We start from the raw sequence: 19,917 nt of genomic DNA on the forward strand, positions 1-19,917 counted from the left end.
ACCTCATGCCTCTTCGATATTCAGCGGCTTCCCCTTCTTCCCATTGATAAGTTCTAAGAAGCCCTGCTTGCTGACCTCGTTCACGGCCCTCTCGCGCTCCCCGATGCCGATGGTTCCCTTCTGTCGTTCCTCCCTCACAGCCGCTTCTCCACGCACCTGCGCTGCTCGAACGGCGTTGAACAGCTTCACCACACCCCTCTGGGCAGTCTTGCGCAGACGCTTCTCTTCCTCAGCGACGGCACCCGTCTGGCCTCGTTCAATCCCCAGGACGTCGCGGACTCGACCGCGATCCAACTCCTCCTTCTTTTCGGCCCGGAGTTGCGCCCGTGCCTGTCGATCGAGCTTCTCTTCGGCAATCTCGGTGCTAGACTGCTGAGCTGATTTACTGCGCGACAGCACGGGGTCTGCTCGAGCGGCGGTGGGAAGTTTCGTGGCGAGAATCTTCGAGATCGAGGTCGAAAAGGCGGCGGGATCGTTTCGCTTGGGGACGGTTCTGCGGCCGGCCGACATGGAGATATCGGAGTCGGCATCGTCGTCCGACTCGTTGGATGCTCCTGAGGCATCATCCTCACTCTCGCCCTCGTCCTCGCTGGGAACGGAGCTTTCATCGCTGGCTTCCTTTTTCGGCCCGTTCGAGCCTATCGACTTGGACTTGGTGGGCTTCTGCTTCTTCGGGACCGTCGCCGTCGCCGCCGCATCGTCGGAATCCGAATCGGCCAGATTGACGGCCTGGAAATCGGCATCACCCTCGGCCTCGTCGGAGCTGCTGTGATAGTCGCGCTGCTTCTTGAACTTCTTGGAGTGGCCAGGTTTGAGGCCATCCAACACCTTGCGCTTTTTGGACACGGAGGGGGGCATTCTGACGCTGCCTTAAAATGTGATGTAGCTGAACTTTATAAAAATCTGATGTTGAAGTTGTTTTGTTCCTTGCCTTTCTTGATATTTTCTAGAGTTTTTTCTTTTTTATTATTGAATTCTTTCTGCCGAAGGCGGAAACACCATATCCGCCGCTGATTGGCCAGTGTCTCTCCGCATATCCAATCTGGCTTTGAGTGTCTCTCGCCTCTTCTCAACTGTTCTTCCTCGTCTCCCTCGTCTCATCAGCTCCAAGACGACTCTTTCTCCTGTGCGTCCTTATTATATCCTAGTCCATCATGGTCCTCCAGGATCTAGGGCGACGCATCAATGCCGCCGTCAATGATTTGACCCGGTCCAGTAATCTGGACGAGAAGGTGGTTTCTGACTATCCCTTCTCGACTTTATGCTGACACTGACATCTGCCCAGGCGTTCGATGATATGTTAAAGGAAATCTGCGCGGCGCTTCTCTCGGCCGACGTCAACGTCCGCCTGGTGCAGTCGCTGCGGAAATCCATCAAGTCCAGCGTCAATTTCTCGTCGTTGCCATCCGCCGTCAATAAGAAACGTCTGATCCAGAAGACCGTCTTCGATGAACTCGTCGCCCTCGTCAACCCGCATGCGGAGCCGTTCCGGCCCAAGAAGGGTCGGTCCAATGTCATCATGTTCGTGGGCTTGCAGGGTGCCGGTAAAACCACCACGTGTACCAAGCTGGCGCGGCATTATCAGATGCGGGGGTTCAAGACGGCGCTGGTGTGCGCCGATACCTTCCGCGCCGGTGCCTTCGACCAGTTGAAGCAGAACGCGACCAAGGCCAAGATCCCATACTACGGCAGTCTGACGCAGACCGACCCGGCCGTCGTGGCGGCGGAGGGTGTCACCAAGTTCAAGAAGGAGCGGTTCGAGGTGATCATCGTGGACACCAGCGGTCGCCACAAGCAAGAGGCAGAGCTATTCACGGAGATGACGCAGATCCAGACTGCCGTCACGCCGGACCAGACCATCCTGGTCCTCGACAGCACGATCGGCCAAGCCGCCGAGGCGCAGTCGTCGGCGTTCAAGGCGACGGCGGACTTCGGGGCGATCATCATCACCAAGACGGACGGGCATGCGGCGGGCGGCGGGGCGATCTCGGCTGTGGCTGCCACACACACCCCCATCATCTTCCTGGGCACGGGTGAACACATGATGGACCTCGAGCGGTTCGAGCCCAAGGCGTTCATCCAGAAGTTGCTGGGCATGGGCGATATGGCGGGACTGGTGGAGCACGTCCAAGCGGTGACCAAGGACTCGGCGTCGGCCAAGGAGACGTACAAGCACATCGCGGAGGGCATCTACACGCTGCGGGATTTCCGTGAGAACATCACGTCGATCATGAAGATGGGCCCGCTGTCGAAGCTGTCGGGGATGATCCCGGGCCTGTCGAACCTGACGGCGGGGCTGGACGACGAAGACGGGTCGCTCAAGCTGCGCCGCATGATCTACATCTTCGACAGCATGACGGCCAAGGAGCTGGACGGCGACGGAAAGGTATTCGTCGAGCAGCCGCGCCGCATGGTGCGCATCGCCTGCGGCAGCGGCACAACGGTGCGCGAGGTAGAGGATCTTCTGTCGCAACATCGGATGATGGCGGGGATGGCGAAGCGCGTGGGCGGCCAGAAGAAGCAGATGCAGCGGGCCCAGAACATGCTCAAGGGCGGGAACAAGGAGCAGCAGCTGGCGGCCATGCAGAAACGCATGGCCGCCATGGGCGGTGCCAGTGGTGCTGGCGGCATGCCGGGCATGGGGGATATGGCCAAGATGATGCAGATGCTGCAGGGACAAGGCGGAAACGGCGGATTGCCGGGACTGGGAGGGATGGATCTTCAGGGGATGATGAGCCAGATGAGTGGACTGATGGGGGGACGACGATGATGCATTTGATTGGTATCGTTGATTTTGAACGGTCTAGCATTGATGGCGTTGGTTTTTTCTTCCTTTCATTTTCCTTGGCCTATTTTACTCTACGTTGCTATGAATGCCAATTAGTTTCAATGTACAGTCTACTCGAACTTTTCTATGGCTCCGTCTAACTGATAGATAAGTACATACATCAATCAGGATACAGTCTAGTACTCATACAGATCAATCAAGGTCTTGAATTCCAAGCAGAATAAGTCCGCATGAACCGCCGACGCAACCGTCCCGCCATCTCCTCCATCCTTCCCAACATCGTTTGAAGAGAACTCCACGTCGAGGAGGAAGAATCCAAGAGGACCTGTCCCGGTGGGAGCGTCGACCCGGACAACGGCACCGTCAGACAGTATTGCCAGACGAGGGCATCATTGATGTACAGCGAGTAGGTGAGGACGGAAGCGTCGTCGTGGCGGTCAATGTCGATGACTCCGTACTTGACATTGCCGTCTGCGAGGTATTTGATGGCGACATCCTCCTCGTCGGTCTGGCGGTAGGTGCGGATGGGAAGGTAGAACATGCTCAGGGGGCCGACGCTGAATTCGTGGAGGCCATTTCCTTCTCTTCCTACGTCTTCTGCCTTCTGGTCTAGACTGTCAACCCCACGAGATGCTGGATCCGGAAATCGGGTGGCGCCGAATTCATGCCGATCACCGCTGAGCAGGACGACGCGCACGCCCAGGTCCCGCTCGGCGCGCCACATGGCGTCGAAGATGATCTGGCGTTCGTTCAGGAAGCCGCCCCAGGTGTCGGAGGTGCCAACGTGCCAGTTCTTCGTGAAGGGCACGCTGGAGGCGACGAACTTCCAGTGCACGCCGTGGGGCTCGGGACGCGCCAGGTAGGCCAGCAGCGACTGGCGCTGGGCGGCGCCGAGGATGGAGGAGTTGGACTTGCCGGGCGTCGAGCGGTAGGTGCGCGTGTCCAACAGGAAGAACGAGGCGGGACCGCGTACGAAGGAGAAGTAGGTGACGTTCTCCGAGGCGGCGAAGGCATCCTGAGCCCGCGGCGGGTTGACACTGACGTGGTAGTGACGGTAGGGGTCGGCGGCGGCGGGATACGGTGCGGTGAGGTTGCCCCGGGACCAGTCGTTGGCGATCTCGTGGTCGTCCAGGGTATGGATCCAGGGCAGGTCGAGAGCCGGCTGGTTATCCGCGCCGAGGGTGGCCCACGAGGGCGACGCGTAGACGCGACGGTACTCGCTGCGGTAGTGCGAGACGGAGGAGCCGAAGCGCTGCGGCACGTCGATGTAGATGAAGTCGCCCAGGAACAGCATGAAGGCAGGCCGGGCGGCCGCGGGCAGCTGGGCCAGGGTGGTGGTCATGGTCTCCAAGCCGGGAATGCGCAGCGGATGGGACCGGGGCGAGTAGGGGAAGTTGGCCTTCATGCAGCTGGAAGTGACAAAGGCCAGACTGGAGGAGCCCGACGGCGGCGCGGTGACGAAGGAGCCGGAGCGATTGTTAGACAGCGCATAGCGATATGCCGTGGCGGGCATCAGGTCGTGCAGAGTGACGGCGGCCGTGAAGTCGGTAGACTCGTTCAGGGCGCCGATGACGCTGGCTTGCCGCCAGTCCCCCTTCTGCTCCTCACGGTAGGAAATGACCAGAGGCAGCTGGGTAGCATCCGGTTCGCGGATGAGCAGATGAGCGGAGGTGGGTTCGACATAACCGATGCGCGAGAAGGCGAGGTCGGTGGAGGGATAGAGGATCAGGCCATGCAGGAGGAAGTCGAGGGTGAAGAGGCCGAGGACCAGGTTGATCAAGACGGTCAATCGAGTGGCAGCGGGAGACGATGGTATGCCGGTGAAGAGGGTGTAAAGAGCTGATCGAGAGCGTCGCGGGGGTTGTTCTGTAGATGTTAGATAGATGGCAGATGCAGGATGGTAAATGCAGAGAGATATACTCGAGAGTAACGAGGTGATATAGACCGCCAGCGCTGTGAAGATGAGCGGAGGAAACGGATGGCCGGGGATCTATATAGTATTAGCATCTTATAGCTATACAGAGAATAAATCGATGATACCCAGCGCAGAAAGATGAAGGTGCCGATTCGCACGATGGCCGAACTGGCCGCGGTGACGAGCTGGAGCATTATGCTACGGAGATAGAATTGCCCACTAATTAGCTATCAGTGTGCTTGCATTGGATAGTTCATATCTCTTGTTCTCCATATATATCTGTATCAAGAGGGATAATCGACGAATTGATGAATCCCGATTGATCGCTTGATGCATTTGATGACGTCTTTTAGCAAGAATCAAGGGTATTCTGCTCTGTTTCACCGCTTTCCTTTTGTCTGAATTTGATCATGTGATCTGCTATCCTCTTTGGGAAATCACCCTGCTTTTGCCTCAGGCATCATTGTACAAATATAAAGATCTATTGCTATCAATTTAAAAGAAACATATACTCATAGAATTAATTGTCTGGTGCATTCACCTGCTAGTATGCCATACATACATCATCTATTAATTCGGATCCTCTCTGACAAACCCACGAGAACCTCTCGTAATTGCATGCTCAGCATCATCATCGCCGCCCACTGCCAGGGTTTCGAGCGACCCCCCGGCTGCGCATTGAAGTATTCCCAGCCCATGACTCCCCCAAAGGTCGGAAACTGCACAACCAGGTGGCCCAGCATCGGTCCCAGCATCTCCACCGGTATGTAGCCCTGCGAGCCATTGCCCGGGTTCGTCAACAATCCCAGCACCACGCGCGACGGCGACCATCCTTGCGCCACAATGGCCACATACAGTCGCGGATCCCCCCATCCGTTGTAGAACTGCGCATTGTACCAGGCGATCTTGCCCGCCCGCTGCTGCTCCAGCGCACGGTAGTCGAACCCGGACAGATTGCCCAGGCCCAGCAACGCCGCGGCCACCGGCGCCAGCGTGATGAGGAACCCGTCACCCAGATCGGCCTGCAGTCGGTCAATCAGCCGGATGATGCCCTCCAGTGACATCTCCTCCTCCACGTCCAGGTCCAGCCCGTCCAGCCCGTGTCGTCGCACCGTCGCCAGCAACGGTCGGTAGTAGCGCTCAAAGGTCTCCAGGGATCCGTCTAGACGGCGGAATGAGCCCGGCGCCGCGCCTCCCAGCATCCCGAGGACACGAACACCCTGAGCTTGCAACTGTGGCACCTCGGTCCACAGTGTGTCGTACATGCGATGGTCGGGCGGATCGTCGTTCAGTGTCAGCCGGTCCGGGTCGTCGTTCAGGTGGAAGGCGGCGAGGATGACGTGTGTGACCCCCGTGGGGCGTTGCACCAACGGCAGCATCGAGACATATTCGCCAGAGGGGAGAATGGTTTGATGGTAACAGACGACGCGGGGGGAGGAGGAGGACGAGGAGGGAATTGGGGGCATGATGATTGTTAGTTGTATCTACCTGTAACTATTGCATCTATGTTTGTCTATGCTGTATGTAGTAAGGATGGTATCGGGTATTGTATTGTATTATATGTACCAGATGGTATGGTACAATACTCAATACCTATGGATCCATCCATATTCCAGTAGATCGATCTATCCCGTGTAAACATCTTCATCATGAATACCACCACGCACGATTCTGTCGGCCCCGCCATGTCCTCTCCATCTATTGACGCTCGTTTGGACGACTACTCTATCGACTTCAGTCAATTTCCTCCCGATGATGATCTTCCCCATCCTCCATCCCCCCAGCCGTTGTCCGACGTCGGTGGTCCGGACGACTTCACCGCGAACTTGGAGCGCTATCTCCTGGGCGAGGACGATTCCGAGGCCTTTGAGAAAGAGATCATCCCGGACGCGCAGAAACAACCGCCTCCTACTATCGAAGATGTGCCTGAAGACAGCGAATTCGGTCCCCCAATCGATATCTCCACCCCTTCCCATTTGTTGCGTCGACCCCGGTCCAAGGACGTGAGCCATCTCGAAAATGTCGACGAAGAGGAGGAAAAAGAGGGGGAGGAAAAAGAAGAAGAGGAGGGGGAGAAAGGGGAAGAAACACCGTCTGTCCGCAGACTAAGCACCGCGTCGATCCAGGGAGACCTCCGTCGTCAGATCTCCGATTTGCAGCAGACCGTGCGAGATCGCGACGAACAGCTGCAGCGCAACCATCGGCGCGTCCTGGAGGCTGCCTCTGCCGCTGAACAGATCAAGCATCTACAGGCGGAGCTGCAGCGGAAGTCTACCATGCTAGATGAATGGCAGGCCCAGCGTAGCGACGAGAAGCTACTACGCGATCAGATCCACCGGCTACAGAAACAGAACGAGGAGAAGGATACATTGCTGCAGCGCTCCTCCCTGGGAGCGTCCGAGCTCACGGCCCTGCAGAACCAGATCAGCGACATGCACCAGGAGCTGCAGAGTCGTCAGTCGACCTCCGACCGCGAGCAACGTGAGACCGTGGCCCATCTACGCCAACAGCTTTCACGATCACAGGACCAACTGAAAGAGCGCGAGACTGCGCTGGACGAGGCCCGCGAGAAACTGCAGACTGTGGCTGCCACCCATGCTCGCGAGATCGAGAAACTCGAGTCCGATCTACACCAGGCGCACCAGGAATACCAGACGCTGCAGGATCGCTTCGTCGCGCTGGAGAAGAACAGCACGCTGGCCGCCGACCTGACCCGTGCACAATCCCAGGTCACCGCCCACGAACAGGCCCTCAAGGCCATGGCCGCCGACCGGTCACTCGAGACCGGCGGCAACACCTACTCCGAGATCCTGGAGCTGATCAAGGATCTGGGCCAGCCCGCCCATGCCGCCCGTGCCGCCCGCGCCGCCGACGATGCTGCCAAACCCCCGGCGTCCGGCGACCTGGACCCGCTTCACGACGAATTGGCCCAGGCGCAGGCCGAGCTGCGCGACGCCACGTCCGCCCGCAAGGCCCTGGAGCTGCAGCTGACACGGTCGCAGGAGCAGACCACCGAGGCACACACGCTCATCAACTCCATCGAGGGTGAAAATACGCGTCTAGCCCGACGCGCCGACGACCTCCAGTCGCAGCTCAACCAGACCCAGCACGAGCTCCGCAAGGCCCGCGAGACCGAGCGTCTCCAGCCGCCACCGGAGAGGATCTCCGCCCTCGAGAGCTCCCACCGACAACTGCACGACCGCCTAGCGTCAGCTGAGAGACGGGAATCGGAGCTGCAGACGGAGCTGCAGGCGCTGCGCGCGTCGCAAGCCACCCACGCAGGTGAACGACAGACACTGCGGGCCGAGATCGAGCGGCTCGAATCGGCCATCGCGGTCAAGAACGAGACAGTAGCGGCGGTGGACCGACGCGTTGCGCAGTCGGTAGAGAAACGCGAGCAGGAGTGGCGACGACGGGTAGACCTGCTGCTCAAGGAGCGCGAACGCATGAGTCGGGCTCTGATGTGGTCGTGGGGGGAGAAGGAAGTTCCGGAGGATATTGTTGAAGGACGACGGAAACAGGGGTATCGGTATAAGTATGTGAATAAATGATTCTTCTTTTTCTTTCTTTACTGGATCTGGAGCTAGATGGATGGCGTTGACTGGTGATATCATTATGGAGGACAATTGAATAATACATGACTTCTTTCTCTTCTTTTTTATAGTTTTATATTGTCTGCCCGCAGACAAAGAAACCTAACACCAAACCCCCCTGGCTTCGTCCACCGACGTTCCCGATTCCCGAATGCAATCCAGATATCCCATCCCTGCACCGTAAGTACTGCTTCGCGATCGTCGCGTCCGCGTGCGCGGATGTTGATGCTGATACTGATAGAGCAGACCATCTTGATCGATCCGACGCTGCGACCACATCCGTCGAGGATACAGCTCTTGTTCTCCTCGACCACGAAGGCCCCATCGCGCCGTACTCGGGATATGCTGGCTGCGACTGCGGGTATATCGCGGATACGCAGGGTGAGACTGAGAAGACGAGGAAAAATAAGGGACGATTGGCCCTCGATCGCCGTGGATGCTTTGACGACGGGGGAGACCTAACGGTCGATTGGATTTGGATTCATCTTCCACGGAGCCTCGATGGCTTGGTTCTCGGTTCAATGGGTGTTGCATTAGTGGGTGGTGGTATACAGTCTGGATGGGAGTACGGATGGGAGTCTGAATAGGAGTCTGGATAGGAGCCGTGCACGTGTTGGATGGCTGAGGAATGACTTCCGGTGCGTCGGCGGAATTCGTCGTAATGGATCGCGGAAGACGACGACATTGTTCTGCTCGATCTGGCTCTTCGACATTATTAGTGTTAGTATTTGATGGGTGTAGGTTTCTCGATTCCAGAGCTTGTTTCCCAACGTCGCGAAGAGGATTGGATAGTGCGCGGATCTGCGGATCAGCCGATAGAGGCAGCGACAGAGGGAATGATTTTGGGAAAAAACGACGCAGAGACGAAGACGACGACGACGACGATGACTTCGACCTCTGTCTTGTATGAGTCGACGGGGGATCCCGATCATCCGGCAGCTCGATCGGAGTCGTTTGGGTCGGCCACTGCAGATAGGGATCATAGATTCGCGCGTCGGTGAGCGGGCGAGACAGCGAGATGGAGGCAATTTCCATCTCATGGCTGGTTCTCCCTGGGGATCTTCGACTCAGCGTGCCATTGGGAGAGATGGTTGAACCGGAGAGGATGTCGTCGTCGTGCGTTGGATCGCTGTCCAGCGATCTGGATAGATGTGGGCGTGGGTGGATGGGCGTGGGTTGGATAGGCCATGCTTTCTCCTCATTGACACGACCGAAGAAGAGATCACTCTTCCGGGTGTCGCTGAGCGTCGAACTCGATCGAATAGTGCTCCCCTTTCTCCCTTCGTGATAGCCACAGATATAGAATCCCCACAGGGACACGTCGTACGGACGTGGACTGAGTTCCCGCGAACAGAAGTACAGACACACCGTGACGAAGGCGAGAACGGAGACGATGACGACCGCACGATGAAGAGCGCAACTGACGCCGACTTTCCAGAAACTGTTGTTGTTGTTGATATCGGTGGTATCCGGGAGACAGGAGACTTTCTGCGAGACCACCACGAGACCGGCAACACTGGCAGCCAGCCAGACGATAATGGTCAATCGTAGCAGATACGTACATGCAGTGTTCAGAATGGCTTTTTGGCTTCCAAATCCGCAGACACGATTGTACTGCCAGGCTAGAATGCTATGGAGTACCACCAGAGGTACGGTGAGAAACGACTATAATACAGTCAGCATCTATGGCATATATAGATGTATACTCTAGAGAATACCGCAATCAGAGCCAGAATCAAACTCGGAGTCATCTTCGAGTCCACCTGTCGGTGACCATACAGATAGAGGATCAAAGCCCATTCGATGAGCGACTCTAAGAGCGAGACGTACAAGGAGATGAACAGGACGACCTTGGTCCACGAGCCTCCTTTTCTTGCCATGTTTACGTCAATCTTGGATCCAGTGCTGTGTAGAATCGAATATAGTGCATGAAATCATCTACCAGGAACTATTTAGTCTAAGAATCATATAAGAGACCGATCCAGGGCTACGAGATACATCGCGTCAACGCGAGATCGGAATGTATCGACAGGTCCAGGGCTGGAGATCGAGGGACACATATTTGACTCAAAGGGAGTATTGACCCTTTAAACTACTATTGATCGAGAGATCTGCACCCCTTGATTGATGATCGCGTGGCGTGACAGTCGAACGACAGCGTCATGGAATGCGATGCACAGGGATAAGATCAAGGAGACGATGGACATCATCGGAGTATCAAGGAGACTGCAAGGAGTATTTACAGCTATGGATTCTCTAAGACGCGTCGAGCATTCTACCACCCTACATGTCTGTTATACAAGGATAGTAAGACATCAAGGAACGCCGCAATGCTAGATCAGAGTATCAGACCGCGGCGATACATTCGATTTCCACGTCAGTGTTCAATGGCAACGTCTTGACGGCCACACATCTACTCTCGTCAGTATCGTCTCATCTCGTCTCCATAAGAAAGAAGAAAGAACATACGTCCGACAGGGTTTCACGTCCCCCCAGTACTGCATATATACCGAGTTCATGTCGGCAAAGTTGTCCATGTCCGAGAGGAACACGTTCACTTTGAGCACTTTGGTGATATCACTGCCGGCTGCTTCGAGGACGTGCGAGAGATTCTTAATACATTGGTGCTATACTCTGTCAGCGGGATTCTTGTTCTCGTGGATGGGGAGAGTACCGTATGCGCCTTGATATCGCCGTCGACAATCTTGCCCGTCTCTGGGTCCATTGCCACGGCCCCTGAACAGTACACGACGCCGTTGGAGACGATGGCTTGGGAATAGATGCCGGGGAGAGGTTTGGGGGCTTTATCAGTGAGGATGGCAGTTTTCATATTGAGAAGATAACGGTGAAGAACTGAAGAAGAAAGAAAGAAAAGAGCGGGAGAACAAAAGAGAAATATTGCGGGGAATCCCCGCGATCACCCCCACGTCGTCATGAAAGCTGACGGCGCTAATGAATTAATTGCCTCTCTCTCTCTCTTTCTTGTGTATATTCTCTCTCTTATTCTTACTCTCCCAAGATCCCCCACTCTATACAACCCCCACGCTCTGAATGTAACCGGAGATCGGACAAAAGGATTATTCCTCTCTCTTATACCCCTGGTTATCCTCTATATTCTCCCTCCATACCACAGCCAGTCCTCTACACTACACAATGTCTCCTCCCTATCCCCTTCATCCCTCCGTCAAAGACCTCCTACATCCCGAATACGTCGATTTCTACAATCAACATGTCATCAATCTCGAGCAGGTCCATCGACAACCCGTCGAGGCCTCGCGAACAGACGTCCTGATCCTTGGCGGTGGTCCGCCTCTCGACGTCGGAAAGACCGAGGACATTGTCATTCCACGCCGTCAAACCGACGGTCCAGCCGTTCCCCTGCGCTGTTTTACTCCCCGCGGAGAGAAACCCGCGTCCGGGTGGCCCGTGATGCTCTATTTTCACGGAGGTGGCTGGGTCCTGGGCAACATCAACACCGAGAACCCCGTGTGTACGAATCTCTGCGTGAGGGGGAACTGCGTCGTCGTCACGGTGGACTACCGGTGGGCCATTCCACTTCCTCATATCCTATATAGAGACATTAGAACTGACCCTCTAGACTGGCACCCGAAAACCGTTGGCCCGCCGCCGTCCATGACTGCTGGGAGGCTCTCCTCTGGCTGATCTCTGAAGGTCCAGCCAGACTCTCCATCGATCCATCCAAGATGGCCACAGGGGGCTCCTCGGCCGGGGGTAACCTCGCTGCCATCATCACCCACAGGGCCCTCACCCTCTCACCCCCCGTGCACTTCCTCGCCCAGCTACTCTCCGTCCCCGTCACTGATAACACAGCCACGGTAGACAACAACGAGTCCTACCGGCGATATGAGCACACGCCCGCCCTACCGGCCCCCAAGATGCTCTGGTATCGCAACCATTATCTACCCAACGAGGCGGACCGCACCCACCCCGAGGCCAGTCCGTTGTTCTACCAGGGGGACTGGTCCCAGCTGCCGAGAGCCCTGGTCATGGTGGGGGAGCTGGACGTCCTGCGCACCGAGGGCGAGCAGTATGCGGAGAAGTTGAAGAATACCGGCGTGCCCGTGGATCTGCAGGTGATGAAGGGGATGCCGCATCCCTTCCTGGCCATGGATGGCGTGTTGGAGGAGGGAAAGCGGTCGATTACGCTGATGTGCGATCTCTTGAAGGAGGTGTTTTGGTCCTGATCTGCTATGTCCAAGATAGGCCTTCTCCATAGAATCCATTCCTACATCTCTCCATCTACCCGCCGAATTCGTACTTGGGCTGCCCCTTCGCCGTCAACGGCTTATACAGGAACATATGTCCCCCGTCGTCCCCTGGATCCGGATGTTCCCCGCGATCCATGCCGCTTGCCACGTAGATCATATCATGCGCTCGGCCGCCCCAGGTCGTACAGGCGACGTTCTTCGCGGAGAACTCCACATTCTGGAGATGCTCTCCCGTGGGACTGAAGACCATGACCCGGTGGGAGGCGTAGACGGCAATCCACAGATTGCCTTGGGTGCTGCGGTATGGTAAGCAGACCAGCCTTATGACAAAGAGAGTGTGGTCGACCTACTCGACTACCATCCCGTCGGGTTCCCCGAAGGAATCCCGTCGATCGACGAGTATACGTTGATTCGAGAGACCTCCCGTCGCAAGGTCGAAGTCGAACGCATACACTTGCATGGCCACCGAGTCGTTCAAATACACTGGCGGATCAATCAGACCAGATATCTCTCAGCTAGGATAGATAGGATAGGTAGCATAGCTAGGAGATACTTGTTTTATTATCTGGACTCCACGCAAGTCCATTCCCACACACGATTCCCCCATCGATCATCAGATGCAGACTCCCGTCGGGGTCGTATCTCCACAACCGACCCTTGGGTCTTCCATAGGATGGGGGCAATCGATTAGCTCCATACCCCATGGCGCGTTTGTCAATCTCCGCCAGCCAGAACCGGCCCTTAGCATCGACTCCGCCATCGTTGAATCGTCGCTCGTCGCGCTCCGACGCGGGGATGATCTCCCGAACGACCTCGATAGACCCGGTGCGTTCGTCCAGAAAACAGACCCCCTGGTAGTACGCCGCGATGTAGCTGCCGGGTTTGTCCCGGCGGAAACATCCCACCGTGACGCTATCGGCTAGCGGCACCACGCGCACCTCGCCTAGGGGTTCACCAGTGTCGGCGTCCACGCACAGAATATACAGTTCCGGCGGGGTCGAGAGACAGTCGAACCAATGTAGGGTGGAATCTGAAGAACGGTAGATCGGTCCTTCACCTAGGACCATCGGGCCTTTAGGGCATTGGAACCAGGTCTTAACTTGCATTGCTGTATCTGAGAGTGAGTGAGAGAGAGAGGGGGGGTGGAAGTTGGTGAGAAGTTGTCATACATTCGGACTAGAACGTAAACAGTACCGTAATTTAACTGGTTTACCAGGTGTCAATGTAACCTTGACTTGCTTCCCATATAAATTGCATGTGCATGGGTTGTATTCCAATTTCTATGCCGGAGCACGCTGTATTATGAACGGCCACCATATTAGTCAGATAATACTATCAAGTTGCTAGATTTCTCCATTAATTTAGAATACTTGACTGAAAGTCGAACCTCGTGCCGTTTCTTTTACCACTGACTTGAGAACGTCGTACCACTAGCCAACATAATTCGTCTGCATCCAGTCCATTGTGATCGTGCTAGAAAGGCGACCGGCATCTTTATATCCATCAGTACAAGTATCTCATTCGATTCCGTGTGTAGCAGATCATAATGGGCTGATTCTTCTGTTCCTCTAGATATAAACCACTAGGCTCCACGTAGACATCATGATTGCAACTGTTTCCGCGAGACGGGAGTTGTGCTGCCTTTCCTGTATCACCCCGGGTTAATCCATCTTTCGGTCGTTATTTTTCTGGTTTTTTCCAGGATATAGAAGTAGTGGATGGCAGTGAGTTCTATGGCCAAGGCGATGAGTCACGAAATGTAAGTAGATGTAACCCTATGCAGAGACTATGCCTATTATGATACCTGTTAGCTCGGAAAATTTCCACATAATAGATAGCTGGAACTCTATATGCTTTATCTTCAAGGAACAATAATGAGCCTGACTCCCACTAGGCCATGGCTTATCTCCAGAAGTGGAGTCGAAGACGCTAAGACCTTTCCCTGTCATTAGTATCGTACATGATTTGTAGCCAGTGGGCCCCCGTCGTCTCTTTCTCTGTCTCTGTCCAGGCAGAGACTGCGGTCATCTTCAGTCATCTTGGAGTATTACACGGAGCCTCGTAGTAGATAGTATATTGATGTCGTCCAGGCCTGGTGCTACCTGACGCGACGAAACAGTATCGGATTGGAGTATGACATGGAGAGGATTCACACAGCCCTGCGGATCTGGATGATCCGGTCGTCCATCCGAGAGATCCCAACGTTGTCCTTCTTGAGCTGCCGTTGTGCGCGATGGGTCGGGAATACTGTGTGAGTTCCTGATCAGGTCTAGCGTGACAGCTGACTTTTTCCGTCCATACTCTGTCACCTGATTGGTGTTCCTGACTGCCAACCATTGGAACTCATTTTAGCCCAACCACGACACTAAAGTATACTAACGCATACTATGGCATACGTACCATAGTAGTCCTCTACCTAGGGACTTAGGTTAATGTGGTACTACTACCAGGGACTGTTGTGTCATTCCCTATGTCAACAATTCATCCTGACACCTCGTCGATCACCTACAGGGCTGTTCCTTCAAGCTCGTTAGTCCCCATATGATATGCACCAGCATTCCTTACCTGAGGCTAGTACTCCATATATGACCTCTGAGAGTCAATGCCTACTGCCTATTTCTCCCATAGACTGGTCTAGTAAGCAGCTAGTGCGAATGCCCCTCTTTCTCTAAGCCTAGTCACTAACAGTTAGCGTAGAACTATAGACCCTCTCTTGCGGCTCTTCACCAGGGTATACCAGTAGTCTGCCCGAATCAACGTCGCCTCCACAATGGTCCCCTTGATAGTGGTAATCTCCGAATGCCTCGGACGACTTCGGTGGCGCATGTCTCTGGGAACGCTAAGCTCAAGCGCCCTATAGTTCCTGAGGTTTGCTACGATGGCAACATTGATTCCCTGTCTAGGCTCTAGAGCGGGGAATCACACTTTACTTTGTGGTCGCACCAGTTTAGGACCGGTGAGACTTGGGAGACCCAGCAGCAGACAAATTTCCCCCTGGATGTCCGCATATATAGCCCGCTCCAGTGTCTAGATATCCCGACTTTCTTTTCTTCGACCGTTCACTGTATTCCTGTCTCTGGGGACTATCCAAGCAGACGATTGTCTGCGTCCTTTCGTTGCATTATCTGAACATTCATTTGCCCGTTATTTCCTCCGTTGGCCTCTGGCCACACGCCATTCATTATATAAACGATGGTTCCCAGAAGAACCCTCGCCGCCATCGCGGCGGCCTTGTCCCTGACTACATCTGCGTCGGGCTTCGACGCTAAAGGGAAATCCAACGTTGCCGTTTACTATGTATGCCACCTTTTTTATTAGACTGTACAGCATGCGTTAACTTTCTATAGGGCCAGGGGGAGAACCAACCACGCCTCAGTCACTTCTGCCAGGATACTTCGTTGGATATTATCAACATTGGATTCGTCAACACTTTCCCTGGCCAAGGCGCCGCTGGGTGGCCCGGGAGTAACTTTGGCAATCAGTGTGATGGCAACACTTATGAAATTGGTGGGGTCAAGACACAGCTGCTCTCGGGTTGCCATCAATTGATGGAGGACATCCCAATCTGTCAGGCGGCGGGTAAGAAAATCCTGCTGTCGCTCGGAGGGGGCACCCCAGACAACCAAAAACTCTTGTCTGACACTGACGCCGTTGAATTTGCCGACTTCCTCTGGGGGGCTTTCGGCCCCGTAGATGATAGGTGGACGGCCGCCGGTGGTCCCCGTCCGTTTGGTGATGTTGTCGTCGATGGGTTTGACTTCGACATAGAGCATAATGGCGGTTTCGGTAGGTTCTTTTTCATCCTGTGTATGTACTAATGGGAATATGTCTCTGACCGCTGCAGGCTATGCGATCATGGTCAATCGATTCCGTGAACACTTTAATCGGGTACCTGACCGTCGTTTCTATATCTCGGGCGCGCCCCAGTGTCCAATCCCGGACCAACAGCTAAGCCTCGCCATCGCGAACTCCGTCTTTGACTTTGTCTGGGTTCAGTTCTACAACACCGAAGGCTGTTCTGCTCGCAAGTACTTCAGTGGCAGCGGCGGCCGTATCAATGAGCGGTTCAACTACGATTCATGGGTAAACTTCATCCAGAACGGGGGCAACCCCGCTACAAAGCTTTATATCGGGCTTCCGGCAAGTGAGAAGGCTGCCAATCCAGGATACTACCTCAGTCCTAGAGAAGTTGACAGGATGGTGGCATATTATATGGATCGATACCCGGATGCATTTGGCGGTATTATGCTCTGGGAGGCAACCGCGTCAGAGCGAAACAGGATCGATGGAATCAACTATGCGGGCCATATGAAGAACATTTTGGTCCAACGCGATCCAGCTCATCCTACCCCTACGACTCCTACCCCTACCAGCATCCCTGTTACCTCGAGCACGTCCACTGCTCCCACCGGAACGCATTCACACTCTGAGACCCCCATTCACTCCAGCACGTCGATCCCCTCGTCCACCCGTGAAACAACGCATACAACCTTCCATTCTAGCCCTTCTGCGTCAACTGGGACGTTGACGTTACCCTCTCCTAGCGTATCGTCGAGCTCGCGAGTGTCTTCCAGCTCGTCTGCTAGTTCCAGAAGCCAAAGCTCATCGAGCTCGCAAGTTACGTCTAGGATATCTTCTTCGTCCGTTATCAGGACGCCGACATTCTCTTCCACCCCCGTCCATTCCAGCAGCACATATTCGTTTACAACCCCAACGTCGGCCCACTCAAGCCCGTCGAGGACTGCCACTACTTCTCGCAGTCGAGTTCCTTCCAGATCATCGTCCCTGTCTGTGAGACCAACCCCGTCGAGTACCGGCATTACTTCGCGCAGTCGCATTCCTTCCAGCTCGCCCTTCAGTTCTATAAGACCAGACCCGTCGACTTCATCAGTCATTTCTGTGACCTCTTCCAGTAAACCTCCGGTGTCGCCACCACTTTCGTCTACATCGGCCTCTTCTAGCACGTCTGTTTCATCTGGCACAACTACCTCAAGCCCTCCAGGGAACCCTAGCTCGAGTGCGACAAACCAGTCAAGCTCTACTAAATCGCGTACTGATACCGTTTCCTCATCGGACAAGACGGGCAGCCCAACTGCGTCGCCACCAATCCATACCGCGTCTAACCCTGGAAGCGAAACCACGGCCATCATCACTAGTGCAACATCTACAGTCGAGACAACGGCATCAGCCACCCCTCCTGGTTCCCACTCAGGGGCGTCCAGCACTACGACTGTCATTGTTACCTCGTACACCAATATCTGTCCGACGGGGTTCACCACGATCACCACGACGTACACAAGCACCTACGGTACTGGGGCGACGGCGACAATTCCTCCGGTTGGACCAGGAGCGGACACTACCGCACTCCCCCCGCCTGAAGGATGGACGGCCACCATCACTGTCTGCACCCACTGCGCACCCACGCCGACCACTGTGACTCTCACCCTGCCGGTGACCACCGCGACCGAGGTTGCCCCTGTGCCCCATCCCTCCGCTGGCAGTGGCTCTGCAGGCAATACTGGCATTGCATCCGGTCCCAACGTCACACCGACCCCTTCCCATTCCACTAGCGCCTCCAGTTCTCCGGTCGGGGTGACTGGTACTGTGCATCCTTCATGGACCATGCACATCCGGCCCCCGCCTAGCATATCGCGGGAGACACTGGGGCCGAGTGGCACGGCGGAGCATACGACGCCCGTATTCCGTGGTGCAGCAATCCGGCTGACAGGGCAGGGCTATGGAGCCGGGGTCCTTGCTATTATTCTGGCTGCTCTTATGATCTGAGGATATTTCACATTTTCTTCCTTCATCCTTTCATCCTTCTTTTTCTTCTTCCTCCTCTTCTTTTTCTTCCATTCTCTTCTGATGTTTACTATTCTTTATTGTGATATGATTGCAGGACTATGCAGGGTAGACGTATATTAGGGGATAATGCAGACAATACCTGATGATTCGTAAAGTCAGAAACGCAGCCTTTGACAAGCTTCGGGCCAAGACGGAACGAGCCGACGGAACCAGGGAACTCAACGGTCAGCGTGAGTATCCAAAGAAAAACAAGTACGTGAGAAACAGACCTAAGAAAATGTAGAGAAATATAAAGAAATGCAGTGGATGAGGGGGTGCGATTGCGGCAAATAGACGGCCCAGTTAGGCACCAACAGGACGTCTAGACCGTGTGGGATGACTATTTAATTAATTTATTTCTTTCTTTCCCTTTTTCCCCTCTTTCCTCTCCTCCTCTTCTCCTCTTCTTCTCCTCCATTACTCACTCCTTTTCATCGATCAGTCCTCCATCATGGATTTCGTGAACAAGTTGATTGGTAAAGCCATGGAGAGGAGCGGTGAAGGCAGCAGCGGGGCTCAACAACCTCCACCACCATCAGCAGGATACGGATATCCCCCTCAACAGCCACCGCCAGGAGCATACGGATATCCTCCACAGCAGCCGCCTGTCTACGGATACGGTTCCACTCCTCCTCCTCCTCCTCCTCCCCCTGGTCCCCAGGGGCCTCCAGGTCCTCCACCTGGTCCTTCTCCTCCTCCCGGTCCTCCACCAGAACTTCCATACCCATGGATCGCCCGGTGGGATGACCAGACTCGACGCTCCTACTACGTGAACCAGCAGACCGGCGAGAGCACCTGGTATCGTCCGGGCGGTGCACCACCACCACAGCAACAACAACAATCGTATGGACAGCGTTCCATCGACGGTGGTCCCTACGGTCCACCTCCACCTCAACCCCAACCCGCGTACGGCCAACCGTCGTATGGAGGTCAGCCTCCCTATGGACAGGGACCACCCTACGGCCAGCCGGCATATGGATACGAGGGATCCCGCCAGGGAGAGTATTACCCTCCTCCGGCGCAACAGCCGGAGAAGAAGGACCGACGTATGTTGTATGGAGCTGCGGGTGCGGCCGCCGGGGTGGCCGGTGGTGCTCTTCTGATGCATGAGTGGGACGAACATACAGAGGGCATCAAAGATGGGGTGGAAGAGTTCCCGGAGGACGCTGCCAGGTGGACGGGTGAAAAGGTATGTGGAATCGGTCTCTGCATCTTGTTGTGTTTATGACGACGGTTCCTAACTACTATGGCAGGTCGGTGAGGTCCAACAGGGCTGGGATAATACCGTCGACGCCGTGGAGGATTTCCCTGAGAATGCGGCCGAGTGGACCGGGGAGAAGGTTGGGGCTGTGGAACACTTCGGGGATGAGATTAGGGATGAATACGATGCGGGAGAGGCCGAGGGTCGGGGCGATTGGTGATGGACATAGGGACCATAGATAGATACTCCAGATTACCTTGTGCAATCGATAGAAACCTATCAACATATGTACTCGAACATCACTACAATCTACCATCCATGACTAAGCGCCCCCGCACAAGGGACGG

General features: G+C 55.2%; 11 protein-coding genes across 11 annotated transcripts; 5 read left to right on the forward strand and 6 right to left on the reverse strand.

Moving 5' to 3' along the window:
• Positions 1 to 3: 3 nt before the first annotated feature.
• ATNIH1004_006285 (rRNA-processing protein RRP15) lies at positions 4 to 858 on the reverse strand (the record flags this gene model as incomplete). The annotated part of the gene is made up of 1 exon (XM_033570920.1): positions 4 to 858. The coding sequence occupies one exon, from the start codon at positions 856 to 858 to the stop codon at positions 4 to 6; it is 855 nt and encodes a 284-aa protein (XP_033426952.1).
• A 296-nt stretch (positions 859 to 1,154) lies between these two features.
• SRP54 (RNA-binding signal recognition particle subunit SRP54) lies at positions 1,155 to 2,770 on the forward strand (the record flags this gene model as incomplete). The annotated part of the gene is made up of 2 exons (XM_033570921.1): positions 1,155 to 1,235; positions 1,286 to 2,770. The coding sequence occupies 2 exons, from the start codon at positions 1,155 to 1,157 to the stop codon at positions 2,768 to 2,770; spliced, it is 1,566 nt and encodes a 521-aa protein (XP_033426953.1).
• A 214-nt stretch (positions 2,771 to 2,984) lies between these two features.
• ATNIH1004_006287 (alkaline phosphatase family protein) lies at positions 2,985 to 4,897 on the reverse strand (the record flags this gene model as incomplete). The annotated part of the gene is made up of 3 exons (XM_033570922.1): positions 2,985 to 4,654; positions 4,709 to 4,778; positions 4,829 to 4,897. 3 exons carry the CDS (start codon positions 4,895 to 4,897, stop codon positions 2,985 to 2,987), a joined length of 1,809 nt encoding a protein of 602 aa, XP_033426954.1.
• A 369-nt stretch (positions 4,898 to 5,266) lies between these two features.
• On the reverse strand, positions 5,267 to 6,169 carry ATNIH1004_006288 (putative class III chitinase; the record flags this gene model as incomplete). The annotated part of the gene is made up of 1 exon (XM_033570923.1): positions 5,267 to 6,169. One exon carries the CDS (start codon positions 6,167 to 6,169, stop codon positions 5,267 to 5,269), a length of 903 nt encoding a protein of 300 aa, XP_033426955.1.
• Positions 6,170 to 6,352: 183 nt separating this feature from the next.
• On the forward strand, positions 6,353 to 8,254 carry ATNIH1004_006289 (putative spindle pole body associated protein SnaD; the record flags this gene model as incomplete). The annotated part of the gene is made up of 1 exon (XM_033570924.1): positions 6,353 to 8,254. One exon carries the CDS (start codon positions 6,353 to 6,355, stop codon positions 8,252 to 8,254), a length of 1,902 nt encoding a protein of 633 aa, XP_033426956.1.
• Positions 8,255 to 8,398: 144 nt separating this feature from the next.
• On the reverse strand, positions 8,399 to 10,176 carry ATNIH1004_006290 (uncharacterized protein; the record flags this gene model as incomplete). The annotated part of the gene is made up of 2 exons (XM_033570925.1): positions 8,399 to 9,961; positions 10,015 to 10,176. 2 exons carry the CDS (start codon positions 10,174 to 10,176, stop codon positions 8,399 to 8,401), a joined length of 1,725 nt encoding a protein of 574 aa, XP_033426957.1.
• A 466-nt stretch (positions 10,177 to 10,642) lies between these two features.
• On the reverse strand, positions 10,643 to 11,126 carry ATNIH1004_006291 (putative L-PSP endoribonuclease family protein Brt1; the record flags this gene model as incomplete). Its single annotated transcript, XM_033570926.1, has 3 exons — positions 10,643 to 10,709; positions 10,766 to 10,923; positions 10,971 to 11,126. 3 exons carry the CDS (start codon positions 11,124 to 11,126, stop codon positions 10,643 to 10,645), a joined length of 381 nt encoding a protein of 126 aa, XP_033426958.1.
• Positions 11,127 to 11,449: 323 nt separating this feature from the next.
• ATNIH1004_006292 (alpha/beta hydrolase) lies at positions 11,450 to 12,501 on the forward strand (the record flags this gene model as incomplete). The annotated part of the gene is made up of 2 exons (XM_033570927.1): positions 11,450 to 11,838; positions 11,895 to 12,501. The coding sequence occupies 2 exons, from the start codon at positions 11,450 to 11,452 to the stop codon at positions 12,499 to 12,501; spliced, it is 996 nt and encodes a 331-aa protein (XP_033426959.1).
• Positions 12,502 to 12,556: 55 nt separating this feature from the next.
• ATNIH1004_006293 (SMP-30/gluconolactonase/LRE family protein) lies at positions 12,557 to 13,631 on the reverse strand (the record flags this gene model as incomplete). Its single annotated transcript, XM_033570928.1, has 3 exons — positions 12,557 to 12,821; positions 12,876 to 13,008; positions 13,079 to 13,631. The coding sequence occupies 3 exons, from the start codon at positions 13,629 to 13,631 to the stop codon at positions 12,557 to 12,559; spliced, it is 951 nt and encodes a 316-aa protein (XP_033426960.1).
• Positions 13,632 to 15,717: 2,086 nt separating this feature from the next.
• On the forward strand, positions 15,718 to 18,309 carry chiA1 (class III chitinase ChiA1; the record flags this gene model as incomplete). The annotated part of the gene is made up of 3 exons (XM_033570929.1): positions 15,718 to 15,822; positions 15,873 to 16,311; positions 16,370 to 18,309. 3 exons carry the CDS (start codon positions 15,718 to 15,720, stop codon positions 18,307 to 18,309), a joined length of 2,484 nt encoding a protein of 827 aa, XP_033426961.1.
• Positions 18,310 to 18,820: 511 nt separating this feature from the next.
• Positions 18,821 to 19,790, forward strand: ATNIH1004_006295 (WW domain-containing protein; the record flags this gene model as incomplete). Its single annotated transcript, XM_033570930.1, has 2 exons — positions 18,821 to 19,558; positions 19,623 to 19,790. The coding sequence occupies 2 exons, from the start codon at positions 18,821 to 18,823 to the stop codon at positions 19,788 to 19,790; spliced, it is 906 nt and encodes a 301-aa protein (XP_033426962.1).
• Positions 19,791 to 19,917: the final 127 nt, after the last annotated feature.

This window comes from Aspergillus tanneri (genome assembly GCF_003426965.1).
Source record: "Aspergillus tanneri strain NIH1004 chromosome Unknown AapTan_4_pilon_pilon_pilon, whole genome shotgun sequence".
Lineage (NCBI taxonomy): Eukaryota > Fungi > Ascomycota > Eurotiomycetes > Eurotiales > Aspergillaceae > Aspergillus > Aspergillus tanneri.